Here is a 27,468-nt window from a genome sequence, read left to right as displayed (position 1 = left end):
ATTAATGGCATGAAATTATCCTGCCCGGGTTTCCGTCTGCAGCGATCTTTGACTCCAAAAGTCCTTTGGTTGACTTAAGACTTTTCAAGAAGTATGAAAACGGAAAGATTGGATGAATATTTTTTTTCTTTAGATTTAATCCCAGTTGTGATCAATTCCCTTTTCCGAATTAAACTCTATTTCTCATTTCAAAAGATACTATTGACATTTCTCTGTATGTAATTTTGGAGGGGAGGGGTTCTGCAAGACAAAAGAGAAGAATACACATTTAACACAGTACGCATTCTTAGACACAGTGCAAGGAAGAGTTTTTAAATATTGGCAGCAGGATGCCTTGAAGACCACTGAGAGATACATACTCCCATAAAGTGAGATTTCATTTGTGTATAAGAGTGTCAGTGGAGCTTCAAATGATGACAACAAACACATATATTTTGGGTTAGTCCCAAAGCTTGAGAAGATGGTGAATTAGTTTCATTGCATGATAATGGTATTTCAAATGAAAGTGGATTTAAAGTTCTGCAAAGTATATTCTGCTAATACCCTAAATTTTGATGATGTGGGTAAGGATGGAAGTGTTCCCAGTTAAATTTATTTGATGTCTGAACTGTGGCTAATTCAAAATTTCATTGTTGTGTCTTAATTGATTGCAGAATGTTATTAATTACACACAAGATATAATAATAAAACATACAGTTACTTGAGGGAAGTTCCCTTAAGTCTGATTGGAAATATGCAGTTACATCTCCTTAAATCAGTTTATTTGAAGCAAGGAAAGCAATTTATTTTCCATTGTTCTTATTGTTACTTCCAGCTTCTAATTTTTAGAAATACTGACTTAGTTTTTCTTTTCTTTTTTCCAGATGAACGGGACAAAGTACAAAAGAAAACATTCACAAAATGGATAAACCAGCACCTCCTGAAGGTCAGAATATTTAGATTCATTCAACTTTGCAGTACATTGGATGTCGTAATGTTTTACCAAGGTGGTCTGGGATGGAATGGAACATTTCTGTAATATATCAAAAAAGGATAAGATGATGATGGCAATCCAGCTCCAAACATTCCCGGAAGAGGCTGTTTTTCTAGATCCAGCCTGGTCATCTAGCTTGATGAGCTTGTTTGATGAGTTTTCTTTAGAGAGGCAGTATTACTCATTATTACTCAATATTCCATGTCATGTTAATACAGGTAGTCCTCGACTTACAACAATTCATTTAGCGACTGTTCAAAGTTATAACACCATTGAAAAAAGTCACTGTTTTTCACACAACATTTGCAGCATCCCCATGGTCACATGATCAAAATTCAGAGGCTTGGCAACTGGTTCGTATTTATGACGGGTTGCAGTGTCCCAGGGTTATGTGACCTCATTTTGCAACCTTTCAAGCAAAGTCAATGGGGAAGCCAGATTTACTTAGCAACTCTGTACTGACTTCGTGACTGTACTGATTCACTTAACTGTGGCAAGAAAGGTTGTAAAATGTGGCAAAATTGACTTAACAAATGTCTCACTTAGCAACCAAAATTTTGGGATCAGTTGTGGTCTTAAGGACTACCTGTGCCTTCGACCAGGATGCCTTCCTGTACCACATCTGTGAGATGGGATAAAGGGCATGGCATTTTGATGGTTCTGCTTCTGTCTGCAGTGCCAATCGTAGCAGATAGCATCGGATGAATATTTTTCAAACATACCAGATGGAGAGACCATAGTGTCACCATTCTGATGATTACATATAGCTCTGGGTTACATCTGAATCAGGAGAAGCCCTTATAAAAAAGACAATAAAATATAGTGAAGATAAATAAATAACCACCATGCACAGTAGACATTTTTAAATCAGTGTCAGAAACAAGGAATGTTTTTTTGTAGTTGTTGTTGTTCAACAAGGTCTCATCCCCAGATTTCTCAAACACTGTGGACAGGAAAATCAGGAAAAGGAAAATAACAGTGTTTTGCCTGTTTGTATTTCACATTTCTAAACCACCCATCTTCCTCAAAGAGTTTATAGTACTATGTACTCTGCTGAGAAAATAGTATTCTATAACAGGAATACTATTCTTCAAAGATGCTTATGAATGTTGGCCATATGCCTTCAGTAAAAGAGTTTGACTGTATCTGGGGGACATTATCTCCTTTGCATGTGTATATATGTGGTTTATTTAAGAGTTGTATGCTACCCATCTAAAATTATTATATACTGTGTGCGTGACTGCTCATACAAAACCATAAAAACCCAGAAACTAAAATCTCAGTACCTCAATTGTTCTCCCAGGATGTCCCAATGTTCATCCCCAGATAGCTAACACAGTATAGGATATTGATACTTGAAGTTTATGGGAAAATCAGGATTAGGCTATCCACACACTCACAGCTCTTCCTTGTATCACCAAAATTGGAGGGGAAAAATCTCCAAAATTCAGCCCTTTCAGTTGTCAACATCCAGCTCGAGAATCCAAATAAAACTCCAGATTCATTCTGAAAATCGTAATTATTGAATACAATGTTATGTCGAAGCAAAACTAACTCTGAGGTTCCAACACAAGTTAAGATATGCAAGAAAATGTTAAGTGAGCACCTGTCCAGCCTAGATGAGTTTAAATCACCAGGACTAGATGGGCTGTACCCCAGGGTTCTCAAGAAACTGGCAGATGTGCTATTAGAACCACTGAACTATATTTTTCAAAGATCCTGGAGCACTGGGGAACTACCAGAGGACTGGAAAAGAGCTGATGTAGTTCCCATCTTCAAGAAAGGGGAAAAACATGGATCCAGGAAACTACAGATCTATCAGCCTGACCTCAATACCTGGGAAGATTCTGGAAAAGATAATCAAACAACGAATCAGCGAACACCTAGAGGCAAACAAAGGCATTACTAAAAGCCAACATGGGTTTGTCAAAAACAGATCATGCCAGATAAATCTTATTGCATGACAAAATTAGTGGACCAGAGGAATGCTGTGGATATAATTTACTTGGACTTCAGTAAGGCATTTGATAAAGTAGATCAAAACCTACTACTTGATAAGATAGAAAAATGTGGGTTAGATAGCATCACCACCAAATGGATTCGTAGCCGGCTGACTGGCCGTACTTAGTGTGTGGTCCTCAATGGAACTGCATCTACATGGAAGGAAGTGTGTATTGGGGTGCCCCAGGGCTCTGTTCTGGGCCCAGTGCTCTTCAACATCTTCATCAACGATTTGGATGAGGGGATAGATGGGGAAATCATCAAATTTGCAGACGACACCAAGCTGGCAGGAATAGGCAACACTCCAGAAGACAGGCTTAAGATACAAGAAGATCTTGACAGGCTTGGACACTGGGTGCGATCTAACAAAATGAAATTCAGTGGTGAAAAAAGTAAGGTTCTACATTTAGGCAAAAAACAACAACAAATGCACAGGTATAGTAGGGGGTATCTTGCTCAATAGTAGTAACTGTGAGAGTGAACTCGGAGTCCTAGTGGACAATCACTTAAATACGAGCCAGCAGTGTGTTGCAGCTGCCAAAAAAGCCAACACAGTGCTAGGCTGCATTAACAGAGGGATAGAATCAAGATCACATGAAGTATTAATACCACTTTACAATGCCTTGGTAAGGCCACACTTGGAATACTGCATCCAGTTTTGGTCACCAAGATGTAAAAAAGAGGTTGAGAGTCTAGAAAGAGTACAGAGAAGACCAACAAAGATGATTAGGGGACTGGAGGCTAAAACATAAGGAAAGGTTGCTGGAATTGGGTATGTCTAGTTTAATGAAGAGAAGGACGAGGGTGGACATGATAACAGTGTTCTGATATTTGAGGGGCTGCCACAAAGAAGAGGGAGTGAAGCTATTCTCCAAAGCACCTGAAAGCAGGACAAGAAGCAACGGATGGAAACTAATCAAGAAGAGAAGCAACCTAGAATGAAGGAGAAATTTCCTGACAGTTGGAACAATTAACCAGTGGAACAACCTGCCTCCAGAAGCTGTGAATGCTCCAAAACTGGAAGTTTTTAAGAAGAGACTGGACACCCATTTGTCCGAAATGGTATAGGGTTTCCTGCCTGAGCAGGGGGTTGGACTAGATGACCTCCAAGGTCCCTACTACTACTACTACTACTACTACTACTACTACTACTACTACTATTATTATTATTATTATTATTATTATTATTATTATTATTCACTAATTCATAGACTTAAACAATAATTTTCCCAGCCAAACCCCCAACGTCTTACATAGTCCGTATACACAACATCACTTTGTTATGGGAACCATCTGCTTCAAATCCTCATCTGTTCTGGTGTCCTTGAAAAGGCTTTAGCTGAATCTTAGGGGTCTTCAGCTGAATCTTAGACGTTTCGTTTTTCCATCTAACCCACTTGAAAGTAACACCTCCCCCACTTAATCTAAAGGCAAGTTGAAACGCAGAGGCACGTAGCTGCCAAAGTTTCATTCTTGACATCAGTTTTGTTGACTTTGCTGTTATTTTCATTGGTCCTGAAGAATTTCTGGATGCTGTAATGAAATATGGGAAAGACTTTAGGAGACAGGGTGAAGAAGTGTAGCCTAGACGCCATCATGCAAAGGTTATCTAAGCTCATAGAAGCAAATGAGCCCGTGAAGCACCTTCCCTAGTTTTTTTTGAAAGTAAAAATAAAGGAGGGGCTTTCAGACTTGTAAGATTCTGTTACTGTAAATTGACAGTAAAGGTAGTGCTAGTCCTCATGGTTTGTCCTTGTCTGGACTACCTCTAAGGGCCGACAAGGCTGAACTGTGGCCTCTGACTCTCAAGTAGGGGATTCAGATAAGACACATAATATTCACATGGGGCAAAAAGATTCTACAACTGAAGCAGTTAGATTTGCAGCTCAACTTGTGTGTTATCACGGTGTCCTCAGTTGTTGAGGTGTGCTATGTTGAGTATTTAATAGTGAGTCTGAAATGGGTTTATTTCTTAGGATTCTCAGGAGTGCTAAAAAGTTAACCTGTGTTGTGAGTCCAGACAATGTAAAAGGCTTCATGCTTGTATGAATTTTTCCCCTATATTTCTCCATAGTAGAAAGTCCTTTTTGTGAGCACTGCGTATTTGTATCATGTGACCAGGGAGGCTGCCCAATGCCAGTCCTTTAGTGCTGGTGGGAGGTTGTGATAGGTCCTACGTTGCAGAACAATACAGATTTCATTGGAGTAGTCAAGGAAGTTAGTTACCGTATGCCAGGTGTGGGGCTGTTGTAAATTGTTCACAGGGTATAACTTTGGATTTGTGTTATAAGATTTTGTGTTATGCCATGCAGTATATAAGTGTAATAATTTATACAAAATTAACAGTTATATATATGAAGCATGCACAGTCCTCTGCATCTTTGGCACAAAAATCTATATAGATACATTAACATTTTTTCCTGTGCATTAAAAATTGAACAGTCTGGTACTATTAATGTATTCATTTATTCTCTTTGTAGTGGTAGTTTGTGATGAAGTGTTGATTGAAGTAAACTTTGATTAATCTTTTATTACTTAACTTTATCAGAAACATGTATGCTGTTTTACCAACTACAGTCATCTGAAAGCCTTTAAAATAATTGATACATTATTCAGTGAGATGTTTCTTTCTATATAGTGCTGCATTATGCAGATTAAGCTCTAAAAACATATTGACTTCTTGCCACTTCTTTATGAGCTGTGATATTTATTCCAGGTTGGCTCTATGTTTGGTTACATCAAAAAATAGATAAGAAATATCTATCATTTAATATATCATGCAGTTTTCTCCTGGTTAAAAGACTGATGTTTTCTTATTTATATGTTTCAGTTACATATGAAAATGTCTCATTTTTGAAACAAACGTGGGGGGGGGCATACAAATTATTTACTTATTTTTGCTCCAATTATAGTAAGGATATAAAACTTCAGTAAAAGTTCAGGAATCTTTTTTTGTATATACAGTCTCTCTCTCTCTCTCTCTCTCTCTCTCTCTCTCTCTCTCTCTCTCTCTCTCTCTCTCTGTTTGTGTGTGTGTGTGTGTGTGTCTGTGTCTGTGTCTGTGTGTGTCTGTGTGGGTGTTTTATAAAGGTTTGCAGAATCAGAGCTGAGGGAGAGGTCTTTAAAAATCATTTATCTCTGAAATTTTCCTGGTTCCTATTACTTTTCTAAAACAGAGGTGCCCAAAAGGTTGGGGACCTCTGTTTTAGAAAAGTAATAGGAACCAGGAAAATTTCAGAGAAAAATGATTTTTAAAGACCTCTCCCTCAGCTCTGATTCTGCAAACCTTCATAAAACACCCACACCCAGGGACCAGGTCCGTGGAAAAAGGTTTTTCCGCAGAGCGGAGAATGTGTGGTTTTGTGTGCTACCTGCATCCTGCGGATGGGGCTTTGCTTGTTTGTGCGGACTGGTTGCTGTCATGCTGTGGCCGGGTACTGGTCCACAGATAGTGGGTTGGGAACCCCTGGTCTAAAACACAGCTGTTTCCTCATCTTCTATATGACTGGCCCATAATAGTTTTGGGAATGGCTTTAGATTTGAAAAATGATACAGATGTCAACCAGGGAAATAAATAAGAGAGGAGGGGAATCTCATAGCTACAAAGCCTGGTAAATCTTCTGATTATAGTTCCAACAGACATTCTTCCTATGTATTAAGAAATAGCTTTTATAGTTTGTTCCTTAATTTGTTTTGGATTGGGTTGATCATGAAAAGACAGAATTCATGTAGATGGCTCAACTGCTGCAGAAATAAGTTTTCTTACCAACAAGTTGTTTATATATTAGTTTAGTTTGGAGCACAGTTTAGAAGAGGTTTTTTAACTCAGTGGATGTGTGGTTAAAATGGGCAGCCGTGTTCCTCATTAGGCTAATCTAACCGAGTATATTTACCAGTGAGAAAGACATGTGCTTTTTTTTTGTTCTACTCTGACTTTGGAGATATCAGAAACAAAGGAATAGTTGGGAGTAGGTGACCGCAGTCTGTTATTGATGAAAAAAGGTATAGGTGCTTTTGAAGACACCTCCTTTATCTGCTCTATATTAACACATTCTCTAGTACCTAAAGAGGATGTTACTTTTCTTCTTTTCCTGGTTTCTTTTTCCCCTTTTTTCTTTTTCAGCCAGTTTTTTTTCCTCTTCTTTCTCTAAAATTCCAGCTGTTAGAGAAGCAGCTTACCTACATCCATCCTGGTGGTTTTTTTTTACCCTTCTTCCTTTGTGCATATGAGTCACCAGAGTAATTTCTGTATGTGTCAAAGAATGAGCAGTAAGTGCTGGTGGAGAATAAAGGACTTTTATAAATAGGGCACCTTATTTATTAACTTAATCAGTATTGATTGATTCAGTTGATATTTTTTTATCCAGGCCCTGCCTGCCTTCTGTTGTGCTTTCTGGCAGGTATGCATATCTGCATACACAAAAACACATTTGACTGTATTGCAGGCACAGGCTTAGTTCTAGCCAGTGGCAGCAATTTTAGAAGACAAAATAGGGAAATTGGGCATTGCACAGGTATAGTTTTATAAATTTTGGCTTTGACCTTGAAGATGGTAATCACGTTCCAGAAGGTTGCAGATGCCATTACAATACATCACTGGTCATTTATTGTGTAAGGTGCACAGACCGGTGGAGGAGCATGAAATAAATCCAAGTTTATTTATTTAAGTCCGGGTATGTTTGATGTGGGACGCGGTGGCTCAATGGGTTAGGACACTGAGCTTGTCGATCAGATGGTCGGCAGTTTGGCGGGTCGAATCCCGAGTGCCGCGTAACAGAGTGAGCGCCTGTTACTCGTCCCAGCTTCTGCCAACCTAGCAGTTCGAAAGCACGTAAAAATGCAAGTAGAAAATAGGGACCACTACGGTGGGAAGGTAACAGCATTCCATGCGCCTTTGGCATCTAGTCATGACGGCCACATGACCACAGAGACGTCCTCGGACAAGCGCTGGCTCTTCGGCTTTGAAGAGCACCGGCCCCTAGAGTCGGAAACGACTAGCACGCATGTGTGGGGGAACCTTTACCTTTTTATGTTTGATAGCTCTGTGAGCCTGATATCTGACAAGAACATTGAAACAGGAAAGAAAACCTCTGCCCCACCTAATATGACAAGACATATTCCCTGCAGCTGGAGTCTTTTTCGTTGGCTCAGGTTTTCCTAGAGTAGAGGTGCCAGATGTTGAAGCATTCTATTAAAATGAAATCAAAATGGTGCTATGAGGAAGGAACCCATCTGTCCTGAAGCACTTTCAATCTGGAACAACAAATTACTACTTATTTATTGGAAACAGGGAAACAAGAGAAAAGATTCTTTTGTATCTCTTGTTACGTGCACCATACAGTATATGCTCTAGCATTTTTATTGCTTTCTCCACAGTGCACTCTATTCACTTGTCACTTCTGCTTCTAGTAGTTATTAAGAATTAAAATCTGACTGTAAAAATTGACTGTTCAGATTATAAATATGCTACGGAGGCACAGGAAAAAAACCTTTGTTCCTTACTAGAATTTTATCAAGCAAAAATAAGGTATCACAATAGATTTGAATGCCCTCCGATAGAACATACACAGCAGTGTGATATTATTTTTTTAAGGAAATAAAAAAATCTAATGCCCAGACAATAGCATAACATGATGTGCAGCAATCAGTTTGCAAAGACCGGTCTGCCTTTGAAAAACCATCCCTTGGTGTGGACTACGAACCCTGCCAATATCCCTAAAATGTCTGTTCTATTAATAAACCTTTATTGTCAAAGTACAACATGTGTACATTGAGATTAGCTGAGCCTCCCCCTGTGCTCCCTCCCCCCAACACACAGTGACAACAAACCCTCCATCCTACCACACCATGTGAACCAACTACACCACACACCGGCCTCCCAAGTCAATTCTGCATAAATTCACAGAGATTATATCCCATTTAAAAGCCTAACAGCCCACGGATAAAAGCTATTTTTCAGCCTGTTGGTACGTCTGGCTATATTCCTATATCTCCTACCGGATGGTAGGAGAGTAAAGAGATACCGTCCAGGGTGTGAGTCATCCCTGAGAATCTTCCTCACTCTTCCAAGGCAACAAGCCCTGGCAATGTCATCCAGTGGTGTCAGGGAACAGCCCACAATGTCTTGTGCTGTGCTCACTACCCTCTGTAATACTTTCCTGTCCGCGGCTGTCAGACCAGCATACCAAACCACAATACCATACGAGAGGATGCTCTCTATAGTAGACTGGTAAAAGTGGGTCATTAGCTGTTGTTCTACCCTGTTCTTCCGCAAGACCCTAAGAAAGTGAAGCCTCTATTACATGTAAGTCGTAAGTTTTTAATTACCAAATACAAGCAGACTACAAATACAGGTAGTCCTTGATTTACAACTACAACTGAACCCGACATTTCTGTTGCTAAGCAAGGCAGTTAAAGTGAGTTTTGCTCTGTTTTATAAATTTTTATAAACTTTTCACCCACAGCTGTTAAGCGAATCACTGCACTTGATAATTACTGAAGGCAATCATTAACTGAATCTGTCTTCCCCCATTGACTTTGTTTGTTGGAAGCCAGCTGGGAAGCTTACAAATGGGATGCTTCAACAGTCCTGACTTTCAGCAGTCAAATGGTTGTAAGTTGAGGACTACCTGTATTGTTTTTTTATTATAATTTTCTGGAAGGGCTAATTGGATCTTTGTTTCTACTTAAGAGCCAGTTATGTATCAGAATAGTTAGAAATACTGATTTCCAGACTGACCAAAAAATTGAATTAAATGATAGGATAGGCCTGGGCTGATGAGAAGCGCCCATGAATTGCATTTCCTCTGTTAATATTGTGATCAAAATTAGTATGCCCAATGTTATGAAGATGACAGGGCTTTACTTGGTGAGGAGAGGGGCAAGACTGAATGAACCAAGGCTGGAATTAATATTTGCATAGGGTGGGAAAAGTCCATAATGGTTTATGTATATTACACAATAAGCTCTGAATGTTTGCACATGATTATATCTTAAAGGTTCTGATTAGGGCTAATCCACACAGTGAACTGTGGAATTTATCTCTGGCTGCAGCATTTTTCTTTTATTCGGTGGAGTTAAGTGATACCGCTATGATACAATAAAGCGGTATACCTAGAAATAACCGGTAGGTAACTGTTTGGGAGGGTGAGGTATTCATGTAGTGTTCTTGATGACACAGCAGATGGCAGCACCTAGCCAATCTTGGCTGATGCTGAGAAGGAAAGGAGGGAATCCATGCAATCCAAGTTGACTCAAGGGAGTCCTTCACTTTTTTTTTAATGTAGGATTTTTCAAAAGTACCTGACTTCTCTTAACAAAGGGGAAGGGGGAATTGCCGCTCAGCTTCAGTGAGAAAATATTCTTTGGATGACAGAAGCCCAGAATCAAATTAGCTTCACCCTGCTCATCTTTAGTTCTGATATTTGTTGCTTGGTTTTGTTGGTTGTTTTGCTCTGTAATCCTGAGATCTGAAATATATGGATGTAACATTTGGAATGTTTTTCTCTCTGGGCTAATTTGGTTCTCTGCCTTAACTCCAGAAGCCTCTTTGACAATAATAAGAGCCTGCAGTATCAGCCGCAGAATATAGCTGATACCCTTGTTGTGATTAGATTTTGTTTTCCTTTAAGCATTCTCTCCTATGATGATCTTGAATTGCTTTTGCTAGCCAATAGCATATCAGCTTCTCAACCCTCTTTGGGAATGGAGATTCACTATATATTTTTTTTTAAAAAAACACAAATAAAAATATTAAAATTGATGAAAATCTTTGCAGATTTTGCAAAATGTTTTTGTAAAACACCAGAGGGAATGCATTTCATAGTTTGCAGATGAGGCTTTCTCACCCAGCATCAGCTACTTGGAGTGCAGAGCATCCGTGCACCAGTTTCTTTTCCAAATCTCGGTGCACCTGGGATTTGTAGCAGGAGAAGCATTTTCTTCCTATTTTATTTTATGGTTTGCTACTCAATCAGCCAGATATTCAGACTGGATTTGGCATTTTTATCCATCTATTGATGGATAAAAGATCTGAGATAGGTAGATATTGATGTTTGAGGATATAAAAAGTATCATTGCAGGATGTAAACTGTTCTGAGTAAAAGCTGCCTTTTGCAATTGACTGATGGTGAATTTGTCAATGCCAATTACGGTAAGTTCAAGTAGTGCTCCAGTTGTTGGGATTACACCCAATCTGCCTGCTATTATTGGCACCTCCTTTGCTTTCTCCTGCCACAGGCATTTTACTTCTATTTGTAGGTCATTGTAGTTTTTTCCCTTCTTCAGGTCTTTCTCTTCTACTCTCCTGTCTGTAAATGCTGCCACACCCATTATGCAGATTTTTCCAGTACCTATATTATTAATGTCATTATTACAAGTAGTTCTCCCTTAGTCCACTCATTTAGCAACTATTCAGAGTTGTGATGGTGCTGAATGAGAGGGATTTATGATGGGTCCTCATATATCAGCCTTCTGAGGTAGACCAATTCAAGATCATATGTTTGTGATTTGCAACCTTTACTGCCAGATTCTGACAAGCAAAGCCAATGGAAAAGCTGATGGGAGGTTGCAGATGGCAACCAGATGATCCTGGTATCATGTGGGATTTGTCTAATACTGGCAACTGGGACTGCCAAAGGCGCCTTTATAAGTCAAAACAGTTGTGTGATGTTGCACCTTACAACCATGTCACTTAGTGATGGAATTCCCATTCTCAATTACCATCAGCAAACAAGTATCTGGAATTAAATTTATTATGGCAGCCACTCCAAAAGACTGGGCAGCTTTCTGCATTAGAAATATACAGTTAAAACTTTTAAAATATAACCACAAAAAGATAATAGCCAGGCTATTTTAAGGCTTTAAAAATTTACATCAAATAACTTAAATTGTATCTGGAAAATAACTGGCAGCTAATGCAATTCTTCAGTACAGCCACCAGCAGTTCCTATATCTTCCACTGATGGCAGCAATATGGATAATATGGGAAGCAATGAAGAAATCCCAGGGATGTAAACTAGGTTAGGAAAACATCCTGGGAGAAAACAGTGGCAACCCTTTATCCCACATGAATATATAACCACCAAGAATTGAACTGTATAGAAAAAATATTTACCATTACTCGCTGAAGTTTGCTCTGATTGCAACTACTAGGGCTTTTTCTAAGATAGCTTTACAAAAAGCGCATTGCAGTAATTGTTATAGCTGATCTGGGATAATTATTGCCAAATCTGACTACTTGTGAATGGTTGTAGCTAGTTGTAACCCTAACTGGGCCCATGTGTCCCTTATCTCTGCTGCTACTGTGCATCCAATAGAGGACACTCCCAAATTTAAATCTGCTCTTTCAGGGTGAACACACACTTGGCTCAGATTGAAGCTCCGTCCCCAGTTTCTTACTGATGAACACTACCTCCGTTTTACTGGGATTTAATTTCAGCTGGTTTTCCCTCATCCAATCTCTTATTGAAATGAAGTACTGATTGTTTCCTTGGAATTAGTTGTTGTGATGGAATAGAGCTAGGTGTTCCATCACAGTTAGTCCTCAACTTACAACCATTCATTTAATGATGATTCAAAGTTACAGTGGCCTCATGAAAATTGACTTACAGGCCGTCCTTAAAGTTACAACCATCCTACCATCCCCAGGGTCACGTGATTGCAATTCAGATGTTTGGCAACTGGCTCACATTTACAACAATTGTAGCTTCTTGTGGTCACATGATTCTGAATTTGTGGAAGCTGAATTTGCTTAACAATTGTGTGATTCAGTTAACAACCACATAGTTTGCTTAACTGTGGTGATTTCCTTAAGGCTACGGTAAAAAGAGTTGTAAAATGAGATCTGGTCCAATGACTTGTTTAATGATTGTATTGCTTAGCGCCTAACATTCCGGTCCCAATTGTGGTCATAAGTCTAGGACCACCTGCACCTCGCTTCTAACCTTCAGTGGACTTCTTCTGTGGACTTTTAGATATATTGAGCAGCATGTGTAGCAAGACATGTAGCATGATAGGAATGTTGTGGAACACTACTACAGGTCAGCAATGTCAAACAGGGTATCATGATTAATTAAAATGAAAATCTCCAAAAAGCCTAGAGCAGAGGCATCTGCAGGTCAGTGGAGATGATGACTAATGCAACGTTGTGCTGCAAGCGCTATTCTTTTGTGATGTGTTGTGACTTCAGACGCGCTTATGAAAGATGTGAAGCTGAAAGGAGAAAAGCATCAGATCCTGTAGAGCAGACATGTCAAACTTGCAATGTCACGTGACGTATCAGAACTTTTCCCCCATTGCTGGCAATGGGGTGGGTGCGGTTTCCTCGTGATGCGTCCGAACCGCAGGCCGGCAGTTTGACAACCCTGCTGCAGAGGCTTCTGCAGGAAAGCTATGGTTATCTGCATCCTTCATCTCTATTTGCAAATATAGGTCATGCCTCAGGGTGAAGACATCATTTCAGTTCCATATCTTGATCAAAGTGGTCATTCAATCCACTTTATTAGCTCAAATTTGTCAGAAGTTATAAAGCCATCATCTTTCCAGTCCCCTTTCCTAGAAATTAAATGTTTGACCTTACATAGCCGTCTTGTATCAAGGAAGCTTCTCTCCCCCAGAGCAGGGGTAGGCAACCTCGGCTCTTTTATGACTCATGGACTCCAACTCCCAGAATTCCTGAGTCAGCTGACTCAGGAATTCTGGGAGTTGAAGTCCATGAGTCATAAAAGAGCTGAGGTTGCCTACCCCTGCCTCAGAGGCTTAGAACTGCCTCCTTTAGGCATGAAGGAACACATCCTACTCACAAAAATACATGAGTCATCCCCTTTAATCACGGTGCCTCTTATTGTCCTGGTTGATTAAATTGAGGAAAAAAGGTGGCAGTCATCAGGGATTCATAAAGTTGAAATGATCCATTTAGGACACTGAGCCCCTCCCCTGCTCCTAACAGAATAAGTCTCTCCATGTTATTGACCTCTACCAGCTGAAAATAATCCAGAATAGCAAAAGAGATGGTTGCCAAGGTTACATTTTTTATGATTTAACACTGGAGTTAAACTAGATTTAACCAGAATCAAGTCAGTGAACCAATGGGCATGGACTGGATTTGTTCTTCATCTTCAAAAAAGGTGTTAAAATTACATCTTTCACTAGCTCTTTTAAATTGCATGAGGATTGTTTTTACAGTACCATTATGTATTAATGGTTCTGTTTAATTTGTATTGGGGGTGTTTGTTGTGTTCATCTTCAAATAAATAAAAGCAAAAATATTAATAAGTCTATTTCCTTCTTCCAGCTTTGAATCAGATATCAGATGATCATCTGTGGATAGCCTAGTTTGAACCTCATACATCTAATAAGCCAGAAATGATTGGATTCATGGAAAGTCACAATTTTTTAAATCAATTACTTATCAAGCTCATATATTGCTGAGTTTGGAGCATGGTAATTTGCAGTATGTTGCTCACAGTGGCTTACAAATCACAACAGGTTCATATAATATGCCAACTAAAATCATACAACATAATTTTATAGTATTCATATTCCCTTATAATGTGTTTACTGATTCAAGTAGGTAACCGACCAACAAAGTCTTCTTTCAAAAAAATAATACAGCACCATTTTTATAATGTTTATTTTTACAAATTCTGTTGGTTGGCTATGAAATCCTTCAATCATATTAAAATTTGAAGTTGGAATGACTCATTTTCTCCTTGAGGAAATCCTGATAAGCATTCAGGTCTGCTTACATCCCACCAAGGATAATTTAAAATATTACCTTCCTCTGACTAGGAGATAATATATATAAAAAATTCAAAGAAATCCCAGAATAAGCCTTTTAAGTACACAAATGTACAAAATAGCCCCATCAGCCCGTTTTCCATTGCTTGAAATAAATTGGTTGTGTCAATGAAATTGGCTGGAATTAGAAGTATAATGAAGTTAATAAAGTGACAGGCATGAGCTAGGAGCAAAATAAGAACTAAGGAAGATGGCTTTTACATTCCACCTTCAACCGTGGAGGTAACTTTGGATCAATCACTTTGTCTCAGCCTAAACTCACAAAATTGTTGCAGTGAAGAAAAACAGGGCACACTTTATGGACTGTCTTGAGCTCCTAAAAGAAAAGTGGAACATTTAGTGGTTACTTAAATCGCTAAATAATAAACTATTTTTATTGCAATATTTTAACATAGCCAATTCATATATTATCATAAGCTGGATCCATTGATAATCTTTATTGGTGAGCTGAACGAGGGGTCGTATATTGCTGTTTTTAGAAGAGAACGGACATACTTTTCTGTTAATATGTTTTATTTTAATAAATATAATAAATGTACATATTTATTCCCTGTCTATTAACTTTGTCCCAGGTAAACTAAGTGTTAACTTCTTTATGTGTGGCCAAACTCTGCTTTGTAATCTTTCCCACATTTGTGAATTGCCATCATTGTTTTCTGTAGGATTTTTTTTGTTGTTGCATTGCTTAAATATTTTTTCTTTATTATTGATGCACGTCCTCTCCTTCTCCTTCAGCTTCAATATAAATTACTCTCTTCTCCCTAAAGGCTGGGATTCTTGCTCCAGCCGAACTGCCAAGCCTTCTAAAACCCAGCTGTGCTATCGCTGTTGCACAAGCCTGCTTGCCCCAGGCAACACATAGTTTATTTGTCGAGAGTGTCACAATAAACCTTGAGGGATTGAACAGATTCCTTCAGCCTGCTTTATATTTCCCATGGATTTCATTAGTGGTTTTGTTGGCATCCTTGCCTTGTTTACCAGTTCAAATCATTACGCATGAGGTGGGTATAGAAAGCAAAAATAAAATAAAATAAAATACAATATTATTTTTTAGTTTGTTTTTCCAGTCTTATCAGATGTTGGAACTTTACCTTTTGCTTAATGTCTCCCACTAGTTTCCCAACGAGCAGAAGAGGAAAAACTTCTTTTTTCAAGGATGAACTGCTTACTTGAGAAAAAAGGCTTTTGAACCAGGTGGAGCAAGCAGTTTTACAGAGCAGTGGCTGGTCCATTGGGGTATGGGAACACTGTTCCGTCAAGAGGATCAGCCCTATTTGGTCTTTGTCTTTACGTAAAACCAATCTGTGAATGCTGCTGGCTGTCACCTCTTCCTTAGTCAGTGTCTTGATATGCTGTTTATGGCATTTAGCAAGCATGTTCCTCACTTCAGAGTCTCCCAAGATACACAAGGATTTCTTTTTAAATTCTTCAAGATATAGATAAGAGACAGAACTCACCTCTGCCTATGAAAAAGCAACTAGAAGCAATAGCAATAAATAAAGGGAAGGGAAGGAAGGCCTGGCCATTATTTTCTTATTAAAGATCTTGCTTAATCAAGGACTCAGAAGAACAACAAAATATTCTACAATAAGCCAAAGAGCTTTCATCCTTGTTCTGTCTTGATGGATAGGTATTCAGCTTAGGCCAGGCATGTCGAACTTGTGACGTCACGTGACATCACACAACGTATCACGACTTTTTCCCCATTGCCAGCAAGGGGGTAGGCGTGGTTTTGGTGTGACGCATCTGGCCCACGTGCCGGCAGTTTGACATGCCTGGCGTAGGCTGATACTGTTATTGTAATTTTTTATATTGCTTCTTGTAGGGGAATCTGTATTTTACAATAATTAGAGATCTGCCCTGTACTCCGGGTGAAGGATTTTTATTGGACTGTATGGATAAATAGATAGCATATTCTGTCTTGGAGGTTAGGGTGGAAAGCAGTGGAAGCATTAGGCTATGTTGTGGGAATGAAGTTCTTAGTGTCATTGCCAGAGGAGTAAAGTATAAAACCAGAAGGCTCTGCTACACACACACACACACACACACACACACACACACACACACACACAGTACGTATTTGCTTTCTTCTAATGTAGGAAGATATTCATGTGGATGTAGTACTTGCATATTCATTAGGCTGTTATCAGAAGGAATAATTATTCAATAAATTCAAATTGCCAAGGGGTTGTCACAATTAATTTATTTTTATCCCATTTCTGTTTTAAATGCAAATAGAAAACTAATTTCACTTTTCTGGTCTATAATAATTTAGCTTTAGCTGTGTAGTCTAGGTGTATCGGCAGACTGCGTTTATTTCTTACTTACAGGCAACAGTAAGCCAGTTTGCAAGATAATCCTAACTTGAATAGAATAAAAAGAACATACTTGGAATAAAACTGAGATTTGGTTGTGCTTGTGTCATGATGCCCAAACTGTGCTAAAGCTAACTAGTACCATCCTCTTCACCATTATCAAGGAATGTAACATATGGTCACATGTGACTGAAGGCTGTCTAACATTCCCCTCTTATGTCCTTTCCTATCATTGTGAACATTTCTCTCTCCTCAGCTTGGTACTTACTCCCTTCATTATGTTTTCTTGGATATGATACATGAATTATCTCATATTTGTATTGAAATAAATAGTTGCACTTGTGTCAGAAGAACCAAGGCATTTCCAGATTAAAAGGATTAGCCAGTGACATCCCCGTTGCCCTGGGAACGCCCAATTGGGGACTCCTTTCATGTCCCTGGCAGAAGCTGGAGTGAAGGACTAGAGCTCCACCCTGCCCCACGGCAGCTCTTGGGTCTCGAACACAGGCTTGCTAACCTCCTGCCCAGCATTCCAACCACTCGAGCTACCGTGCTCCTAAAAATAAGTGGTTAGGTTATACTTTGAGGCTATGGTTTTCACCTAATAATAAGTATATATAATCTGGAATATGTTACACACACACACACACACACACACACACACACACACACACACATGCCCCTCTACAGAAGTTAGCTGTGTTTCTGAATTTCTTCAGTGGCTGAAACATAGTGTGACTAAAGGGCTTGTTCATGGGCAAACCTACTAGCAGAGATCTGTATGTGTGTGACTTTTCTCCATTCCCCATATCCTTTAAATCCTCCAGAGTTCCCAAGAATCTGATCTGGAAGACTGATGTGTTCTCTGTAATAGTGGGGGGTATGAAGGAATTGCAAATAGCACTCTGTCTGTAAGTAGGCTCCTTGGTAATATTAATGGAAGGACTAGTTCAGGGTCCAAGTAAATTAACTGCATTGTAAACCATAAAGCAATAATTTTCACCTTTACTTCTACAATCATTTTCTTCACTTTTGAGAAGCACAGTAAAACCATACATTCTAAGGAATATATTTTTTATTAGATGTAAAATATAATAAGTGTATTCTTTAATATTCGATAGAAAAATAATTTACTTCATTACCTGCTAATCGTATAAACAATAAGCATGGTTCTTCTCAGTTTCAAGGACTTTTTATGCTAATTGCAGTAATGCTGAGATGGTATTTATGCATTATTGCATCCCATAGTCTTACCTTGAACTCTTCATGGGGGGAATGAAAATTTCAAGTGATGATAATATGGAAATTATATTCTAGGAGCCGTATTTTTCTATACATTAAGATGGACGTCAGTAAGTGTGTATTCCCTAGGGCCTAGGCTTTGCAACACAATTTATTACAGTAAGACTGTAGTCTTTTCTGCACCTACCTTAGTGTAAATGTTACTACAATCAGTGGGAGTGTATACAAATACTTCTCCTGGAATGAGACAACACACTGACTTTTAATTTCATTTTCTTTATAGGTTCGCAAGCATGTCAATGACCTGTATGAAGATCTGAGAGATGGACATAACTTGATTTCTCTTTTGGAAGTCCTTTCAGGAGATACTTTAGTGAGTTCCTTAATTTTAATATAACCGTTTTACAGATTTAATTGATATTTGTTCTTACCTTAGTTCAGCATTTCTTTAATGCATTGTTTCCATAAGTGGGAGGTGGGGGAGGGGGAGACATCAGAATGTGTCATAATTAATAATCTAATATGTTTGGTTGTTCCTCTAGAACAGGGGTAGGCAACCTCGGCTCTTCTATGACTCACGGACTTCAACTCCCAGAATTCCTGAGTCAGCATAGCTATGCTGACTCAGGAATTCTGGGAGTTGAAGTCCGTGAGTCATAAAAGAGCCGAGGTTGCCTACCCCTGCTCTAGAAAAACTATTTTTTCTAAAGCTAGTTGTCTTTTCATTTTTATGATTTTTTTAAAATCCTCCAACATGTGTGGGATGCTAAATATTCTTTTTCTAATTAAAAATAATTGTGTTACAGTATTGCTCCCACTGTAATTGTCTAACATTCCCCTCTGATATCGTGTCCTTTCCTTTCATTGTGAACATTCCTCTCTCCTCTGCTTGGCACTTACTCCCTTCATTATGTTCTTCTGTTCATATTCTTCTTTTCATTTCATTTGTGGTCTGTCTTGTGTCTTTGCTCTCCTATCTCCTGTCTGTGTTTATTAGCCAAGGGAGCGAGATTTTTTGAAGACGTTACGGTTGGTGAGTTCAACAGAAGCATGCCCGTTTGAACAGCATGAGGAGGATGAGGATAAGGGGGTAGGTGCCGACCCCCATAACTCTACTAATACAGTTTGTGAAGAGTGGTGACTGCTAATGTATTAAAGTAATGTTCAGGTGTGATGGGGTGCAATATTTTCATTAAAAAGAATTGGATGGTGGGGTTGGCATTATGGGAAATGCTTCTAATCTAGAATAATGTGAGCGGTGCCAATAACTTCTATAGATCCCCATTGAACTGCATTGGGAAGGTTATAATTTTTTTTTGCCAGACTACATTTCTGTTTATTGTACTATATGTCCATTATTAAATGGCAAACATTTAGAGGACATATATTTATTTTGCAAAGATGCACCAACTGTACAAATAATAAGTATGGATAGATGTTGCTACAAATTTAGCGGAACAGCTCTTGTGTTTGTGATTTTGATTTCAATTATGACAATATACTTGCATTACAAAATTCACAAGGCACTTGAACTGGAACAGTAGAGAGCTCTGTCCATTATGGTAAAGGTTTGTGAAAAATCTAAAGTTGGGAAGAAAGGCATTGATATTTTATTCCCTGGTAGTTAAGCGAATGGGGTCTTTTCCTCTCTTGAGTTTTTCTCTTCGTGATTTTTATACTAACTGCATGCATTTTGCCACGTTTCTCATTAATCTGCTGGATATTTTTTGGTTTTCTATAATAACTTATGCTTTCTTCATGATTGTTATGTAAGTATTTTAAAGAAAAAGATGACACATTTTTATGATGGTGCTGAAGGTTCTGGAATATAAAAATATGTAATTCGATGGCTAAACATAAGCATTATTACATCATTCAGAATTGGTTATCTGTAAACTTTTGTTTTCCTGAAAAGCATTGATATTTGGTTATATAAAGGCAAAACGTGATGGGGATATATTAACCAGATTCAAGAACTTTCTTGAGTAATCTGTATGCCTTTCCAAATTTTCATGAATATTTCCCATGTGTATCTTGACAACCAACTTTCAGGTTTATTCTATATAAAGTCTTAGTATACATCCCAAAATGCAAACAAACAAAACCGCGAAACAGTTCCCCCCTCTGAAGAAGTTAATATGACAATCATGGTGACACAACTCGGCTCTTAAAGCTCAATTTCTAAAAATAAAAAATAAAAAATTGCACTATATGAGAAGTATACATTCCACATGATTTCTTAGGTCAAAACAAAATGTATTTCTGTACCTTAATCTGCTGGGGTTTGGTGGACTGAACATTAGCTATATTATGCTATTTACTGATGCTGGTAGACTGTTCCCTATTCACAAATTCATGCCTTTGATGTATTTTGATGTGTCTTAGCAAATATTATTTTTACTTAGTTTGTATTTACTTAATTAGAATTATACAGGAAGTTCAATATACGGTAGTTATTAATTGAAACTACTTGACAATTTCTCTTGATAGCTTACCTGCCTGTCCCTCTAAACAGTTTTAAAAACTTTAATATTCTGGATAGTTTGAGAAAGGGATTATCATAAGAACAGCTTTTTTTAAAGGGGAAAAAAAACCATTCTCCAGAAGCACTTTTCACTCCAGAAGCAAAGTACTTTCAACATGCTGATTAAGCTTAAATGAACTTTAAAAGAAATTTATGGGTTTGGTGAGGTAAACTGGATCATAATTTGTTCTTAAACTGCTTACAGGAAGAGTAAAAATGAAATACCTTTAAGTCCCATTAATTTTAGTTGGCAACAATTGGAACACTTTTTATTCTGCAATTGAAATTAATGAAACTGAAACATGTATCATGTTAGAGTATCCTGGCGCACTAAGCAGGTCTGGTAGTTGCAGTGTTGCTGCCTTAATTATATTTATTTTATCCATTAATGAATCACATGGAAAGGAAGAAGCCACAGCGGGGAAAAGGACATTCGTAAAGTTTAAACTTGAGTTGCTTTTTTCCAGATCCATTACATTTCATGCAGATGTCTTTGTTTGGTTGCTGGTAATTTCCAGTGATATTCTTGGAATGTTTAAAATATTACACAATTAAAAGGTCTGAAAATATTTGTGGAACTTTATAGAAATTTGTATTTTTCCCATTTTTCTGATTTTAGCCCAGGGAGAAAGGACGGATGCGATTTCACAGACTACAGAATGTCCAAATTGCACTTGATTATTTGAAAAGGCGGCAGGTAAGATATTACATTTAAGAAACAAAATCGAAACATTAATTTTTGAAATAATACCTTCTACATTTTTATCTCTGTATTAATTTAGTTGTTCAGATATTTATTACTTATCATATTGGTGATGTTAATCTTATTGGCTGTCCTTAGAAATTCTAATGTTCTTCATCGATCTTTTTTCTTTAGCAATGTACCGAATCATACATCATCTTGCCCTGCCTTGTTTTTTTTTCCCCTTTCAGAAGAGGAAAAATCAATATTACTAATGTTTCTAATACTGTAGCTCAGAAGTAAAAGGAAAGAAAGTACTGTATATGAGAGCATGTGAATTCCTTTTTAGACTGAAATCTCATTTACTTGAGGAATAATTTTTGGCAAGCTCAGTAGTTGCAGTTGCTGAGTAATTGTGAATAGGATTGCTCTGTTAATGGGCTACATTCCATGAATATACTGGCAAAAAGCCAAGCCTTGTCTAGGTGTAATTGATCATTGCATACTTTATGTTAGAAAGGGCTAATAGAAGAAATCTTTTAATGCAGTGGTTCTTAACTTTTCTTCACCACAGACTCCCTTTAAATACTTTTTGTGGCCATGCATCATCGCCATGGACCACCAAGACTTAACTCAAGATTTAAATCTTAACATTCCTGCAAGCCTTCGTGGACCCCCTGTGACTACCTCATTGCCTCCGTAGGGGTCCGCAGACCACAGGTTAAGAACCATTGTTTTAAAGTGTTTTATTTCACCTTTGGTGTTCTCTACACGAGCCTTATAATTTCTCGGCTAGACAGTTCTGGTGAGAGGTCGTAGGAGAGTTAAAGCTAGGCAGTAATAACAGACCAAAGTATATTTCCAGGAAATAAATAGTAGAAATCTGACTACTGTGATTTGTTTATAATATAACTTAACAACTGAAATACTAAATATTGTTCACTCTGTTTTAACAAAGAAGCAAACAATAAACAGACTATACTTAAGGTAAAGGTAAAGGTTCCCCCGCACATGCGTGCTAGTCGTTTCCGACTCTAGGGGCTGGTGCTCATCTCCGTTACAAAGCTGAAGAGCCAGCGCTTGCCCAAGGACGTCTCCGTGGTCATGTGGCCGGCATGACTAGACGCCAAAGGCGCACGGAACGCTGTTACCTTCCCAACGTAGTGGTCCCTATTTTTCTACTTGCATTTTTACGTGCTTTCGAACTGCTAGGTTGGCAGAAGCTGGGACGAGTAACAGGCGCTCACTCTGTTACGCGGCACTCGGGATTCGACCCGCCAAATTGCCAATCTTCTGATCGACAAGCTCAGCGTCCTAACCCACTGAGCCATCGCGAGACTATACTTATATTGCCACAAATGTTTACTTTAGGGAGCAGATCAGTGGGAAGAAATAGGAATTATTTCAAAATTCGTTGAAATTCGTACAGTTCCAGATAAGGTTATCATCACTGTGAATTAGAATTTTATGAAGCCAGGAAAAGTCTTCTTTCACTTGTAATTTCTCTTGTACACTGTCATGTTTTTCAGTTTCTCCATTTTTTTTTCATTCAAGAAAAGGTTATTTCCTCCTTTGTCTCTTGTGAGATTGACTAATTTTATAGGAGATAAGCAAAACTTTATATAAAGGTGTAAAAATTGAAATATAAAAACTGATATTAACATTTGACATTAAAATATATTGGTCTTTGTAGAAAAAAGAGTTACAAAATTACCTTGAACAGCACCAACAACTAAATCAGGGGTCCCCAACATCAACTCCCAAGCTTCATGGAACTATAGCTAGTCCTTGACTTATAACAGTTCATTTAGTGACCCTGCGAAGTTGTAATGCCACTGAAAAAAGTGACAAAATTGTTTTGTCGTGTGGTCATGTGATCAAAATCAAGATGCTTGGCAACTGACTCAAATTTTTGACTGTTGCAGTGTCCAGCTGATCGTGTGATCACCTTTTGTAACCTGAGAAGCAAAGTGAAAGCCAGGCTCACTTAACAACTGTGTTACTCACTTAACAACTGCAGTGATTTACTTAGCAAGTGTGGCAAGAAAGGTCATTACAAACTGCTCCAAATAAAATGGTCTTTTGCAATTGATTGATGGTGATTTTGTCAGTCCTGATGGTGTTCACGTGGTGATTATTATTATTTGCAGTACTATTAGTTAAAGTAGTATTCATTCAATTATTTTCATGTAATGTTTGGGGATCAATGAATAATCTGAAACTTCATGAAAAAGTCAAATGAACTGAAAGTTTGAGGAACGTTGAACTAAATAGGCAATCCTTATGAAAATGCAAGAAAGCAGAGGAAAAGATAACATAGGTCTGCTTTCCCTTGTTAAGATTCAGATTCTATGTTTAGCAAGAACTCTAGATTCCTAGGAATATTTGGTGTGAAGGTTACATTCATAGCAAAAAAAATTGAAGTAGAAGTAGAAAAATTGAAATAGAAAAAAACCCAAATCAACTTATATTCAAACGATATAAAGATAGCTTTGAAATATTGGGGGAAGTCTTCCCATGAGCTGGGAGCTGTGTTGAGGTATATGTTACCAGCATAATAAGAGTGTAAAGCATTTAAAAGAATCCTTTGGAAAGTGTTGGGAGAATGAATGATGCATCTTCCTTCGAATCTTTAAAGCAGCCACCTCCTTTAAACACTCTGATAGCTGCTTCAGAATGTGCATACACAGATATTTCATTTTGGACTTTTTTTCAAGTGCTTTGCACAGCTCTAATGAGCATCATGTGTTTAAGTTCAAGCATATAATTTCCATCCTGATTGAAAAGCAAATAATAGTGGAGATAAGTATGGTATAATAACAATAAGACTCTCAAAGCCTTTCTAATCAAATCAACCAATTAATCTGAATTACACCCATAGACCAGCAAATTCAAAATATTAGGAAAATGTTATAAATTAGGACAGAAGGGATTGATGAATACTGCCAAAACTTAATGCTGTAACTTGAGGACCATATTTAATATTATTCATTAGCCAGCATGGATTATCTTGAATAGATGAAGATATGTTAGGCTATAATCCATTGGGAAATCATAATTCTCCAGACACCTTTTCAACATTCTTGGCAGGCAAGAATGGAAGCTTTAAACACAACAATCGATTTGCCCATTGCAGTGAATGAGATCAGAGCTGTTTTGTGGGTCCATAGTTGTAGAGTTTGTCTTTTTCCTCCTGCTGTTTCAAATTGTTCAGTCTCTTGATGGCATTCAAAATTGGCTATATCTTAGGAGTTTGCTAATCTTAGCCCTTAAAAGCTAACATACTGATATCTTTAGTAATAGTAATAAAATCAATCAGAAAAGTTAATATTATTGGTTCCTTTGTTTTAACTTGCCAGCTTTCTTGTGCAACTGAAGCTGTCCCTGTGCAAAAATAGAAGCATCATTTGTTTTGTTAAAAGTATTCTGCCTTTTCTTGAGGCATCCTCTACTTTACGGAGAAAAAGAAACAGGATAAACTAGAATTACAGTGCACGAATCAGCCAATTGGTCTTTCTTTCACTGCAGTCACATACAAGAAAAAGAATGCATGTTGTCAACTCCATTTGTTTTAATTCCTTTGTACATTTCTCTCCCTCCACCCATGACAGGTGAAACTGGTGAACATTCGAAATGATGACATAACAGATGGGAATCCTAAATTGACATTGGGATTAATATGGACCATAATTTTGCACTTTCAGGTAAGGTGCCCTGACATTGTTGCAGCCTTCAATTTATTAAGACTTTCTGATGAGCGATGGCTGTGTTTTTCAAATGTGAATACATTGGGATTTTCATAGGCATTCAGATAGAACCGGTTGCCTCTACTACTATCTTTTGAAAGCTAATACTGCTTTTGGGCCTTTTCCTTTGCAAAATGGGTCTGATTATTTATTTTGAAGCCCAGAAAAGAAGAAGATAGGCACTCAATGTAATGAGTAATTCATTAATTATAACTTAATTATAATAAACATTATTTCCACAATTTCAAACAAAAAATGAACACTATGTCAGAATAACAGAATTGGAAGGGACTTTGGAGGTCTTCTAGTCCAACCCCCTACTCAGACAGGAAACCCTATGCCATTTCAGAAAAATGGCTGTCCAGTCTCTTCTTAAAAATTTCCAATCTTGGAGCACCCACATCCTCTGAAGGCAAACCACTCCACTGATTAATTGTTCTAATTGCCAGGAAATTTCTCCTTAGTTCTAGGATGCTTCTCTCCTTGATTAGTTTCCATCCATTGCTTTTTGTCCTGCCTTCAGGTACTTTGGAGAATAGATCGACCCCCCCCTCTTCTCTGTTACAGCCCCACAAATATTGAAAGACTGCTATCAGGTCACCCCTAGTCCTTCTCTTGGTTAGAACAGATATACCCATCATTTCCTGTTATAAATGTTGATTGTGTCTAGATCACACTAGGTGGCAGTAGAATTGCTGTACCAAATGAATTTACAGAAGTAAGTAATACATTTTTCTGATCTGATTTTGTGTGTGTTTGTGTGTGTGTGTGTTATATATATATCAGTTTCAGTGTCTGAAAGCTGCAGTTTGAATTTTTAGCTCATTTGCCAGAACAAGCAATTTATTAGGAACCATGGCATAGCACTTTAAAGCTTTCATCAGCCATTTAAAAATATGTAGAGCATTTAAACCATGCTCTTTACATTTTTGCGATTCATGCATATCTAAAACAGTAGCAAAATACATAGTATTTGGACTGTATTATTCATTATGACAAACAGGAATTGTTAGCTTTTTAAAAAACGATAAATGTAAGCTCATTACTGATACAGCATTTTAATACCACTTATGACAAACAAGAATTGTTAGCTTTTTAAAAAACGATAAATGTAAGCTCATTACTGATACAGCATTTTAATACCACTTCAGTTTTGAAATGTGCCTTTCATGCCTGTCAAATTCCTGTCAAACATATGCTCACAAATTTTAGTGCCAAAGTGTATAGCGTTGGATGTTGCTTGGTAGGCATGAAGGTTGGTGTGTTCCAATATTGGCAGAGCAAAGTTTTTCTGACTCTTTTCTGATATTTATTTATTTATTTTCTGTATTAACGTTTGAATCCTACTCCAATATTTTCTTGCTTTATCACACATCCATATAAATGGTAAAAAGTCCCCTCTTACATTTCCAACATTCATTTGAAATACCTTTATACCTTTATATAATACCTTTATACATTTTTGATAATTTGTCTGGTGTTAAGTACCAATCATCTTGTAAAAAGTTTCTTTTAAATTATAATTTAATGTAAATTTTAATCCTTTCTTCCACATATTTTCCCATTGTTCAAACATTATACCCCAAATTCCTTGCCCACTGAATCATACATTTTATTTGTTCATTTTCCAGATTTAAATTCGATAACACTTTATAAACTTTAGCAATAATATGTTCATCACTACGACACACAGTAGTATTTCCAATTCATTTTAAACAAAATTAAACCTGATTCTTTTTATCTAACGTAAATCTTTCTTTCAATTGCATATATGTAAACCAATGGTAAACATGACCTTCTGATTCTAGCTCCTCCCTGGATTTGAGGGTATGCTCACCCAAATTAAAATATATTATTTTACCATAAGTCCACCAATTTGGCCTCATCATCATCTCTTTTCTAAAAAAGGCTTCTTGTGGGGAAATCCAAAGTGGCACCTTCGTAGATAACCTTCTTTTATATTTATTCCATACCCTCAAAATGGCACACCTAGTAAAATGATTATTAAATTGAACATTTACTTTAACTTTGTCATACCACAGGTAAGCATGCCAACCAAACCTTAATTCATGGCCGCCTAGGTCCAATAACCTCTTATTCTGAAGGTTCACCCATTCAATCAAACAACAAGCATCAAAGTACAGTTTCAAATCGGGTAAACCAAAGCTGCTTCTTTCCTTAGCATC

At 37.7% G+C, this 27,468-nt stretch overlaps 1 protein-coding gene across 1 annotated transcript in view; it reads left to right on the top strand.

Annotated features, from left to right (window-relative positions):
* DST (dystonin) overlaps positions 1 to 27,468 on the top strand; it is a gene marked incomplete at its 5' end in the record, with an annotated part of 334,605 nt that overhangs the window by 81,220 nt on the left and 225,917 nt on the right. Inside the window, 5 exons of the mRNA XM_083349122.1 lie at positions 864 to 925; positions 18,614 to 18,703; positions 19,328 to 19,363; positions 21,474 to 21,551; positions 25,148 to 25,240. Of these exons, the coding sequence (XP_083205248.1) occupies positions 864 to 925; positions 18,614 to 18,703; positions 19,328 to 19,363; positions 21,474 to 21,551; positions 25,148 to 25,240 (359 nt within the window). The remainder of the gene's footprint in view (positions 1 to 863; positions 926 to 18,613; positions 18,704 to 19,327; positions 19,364 to 21,473; positions 21,552 to 25,147; positions 25,241 to 27,468) is intronic.

Source organism: Vipera ursinii (genome assembly GCF_947247035.1).
Source record: "Vipera ursinii genome assembly, chromosome: 1".
In the NCBI taxonomy this organism is placed as follows: Eukaryota; Metazoa; Chordata; class Lepidosauria; order Squamata; family Viperidae; genus Vipera; species Vipera ursinii.
This window is presented reverse-complemented; position numbering and strand designations above follow the sequence as displayed.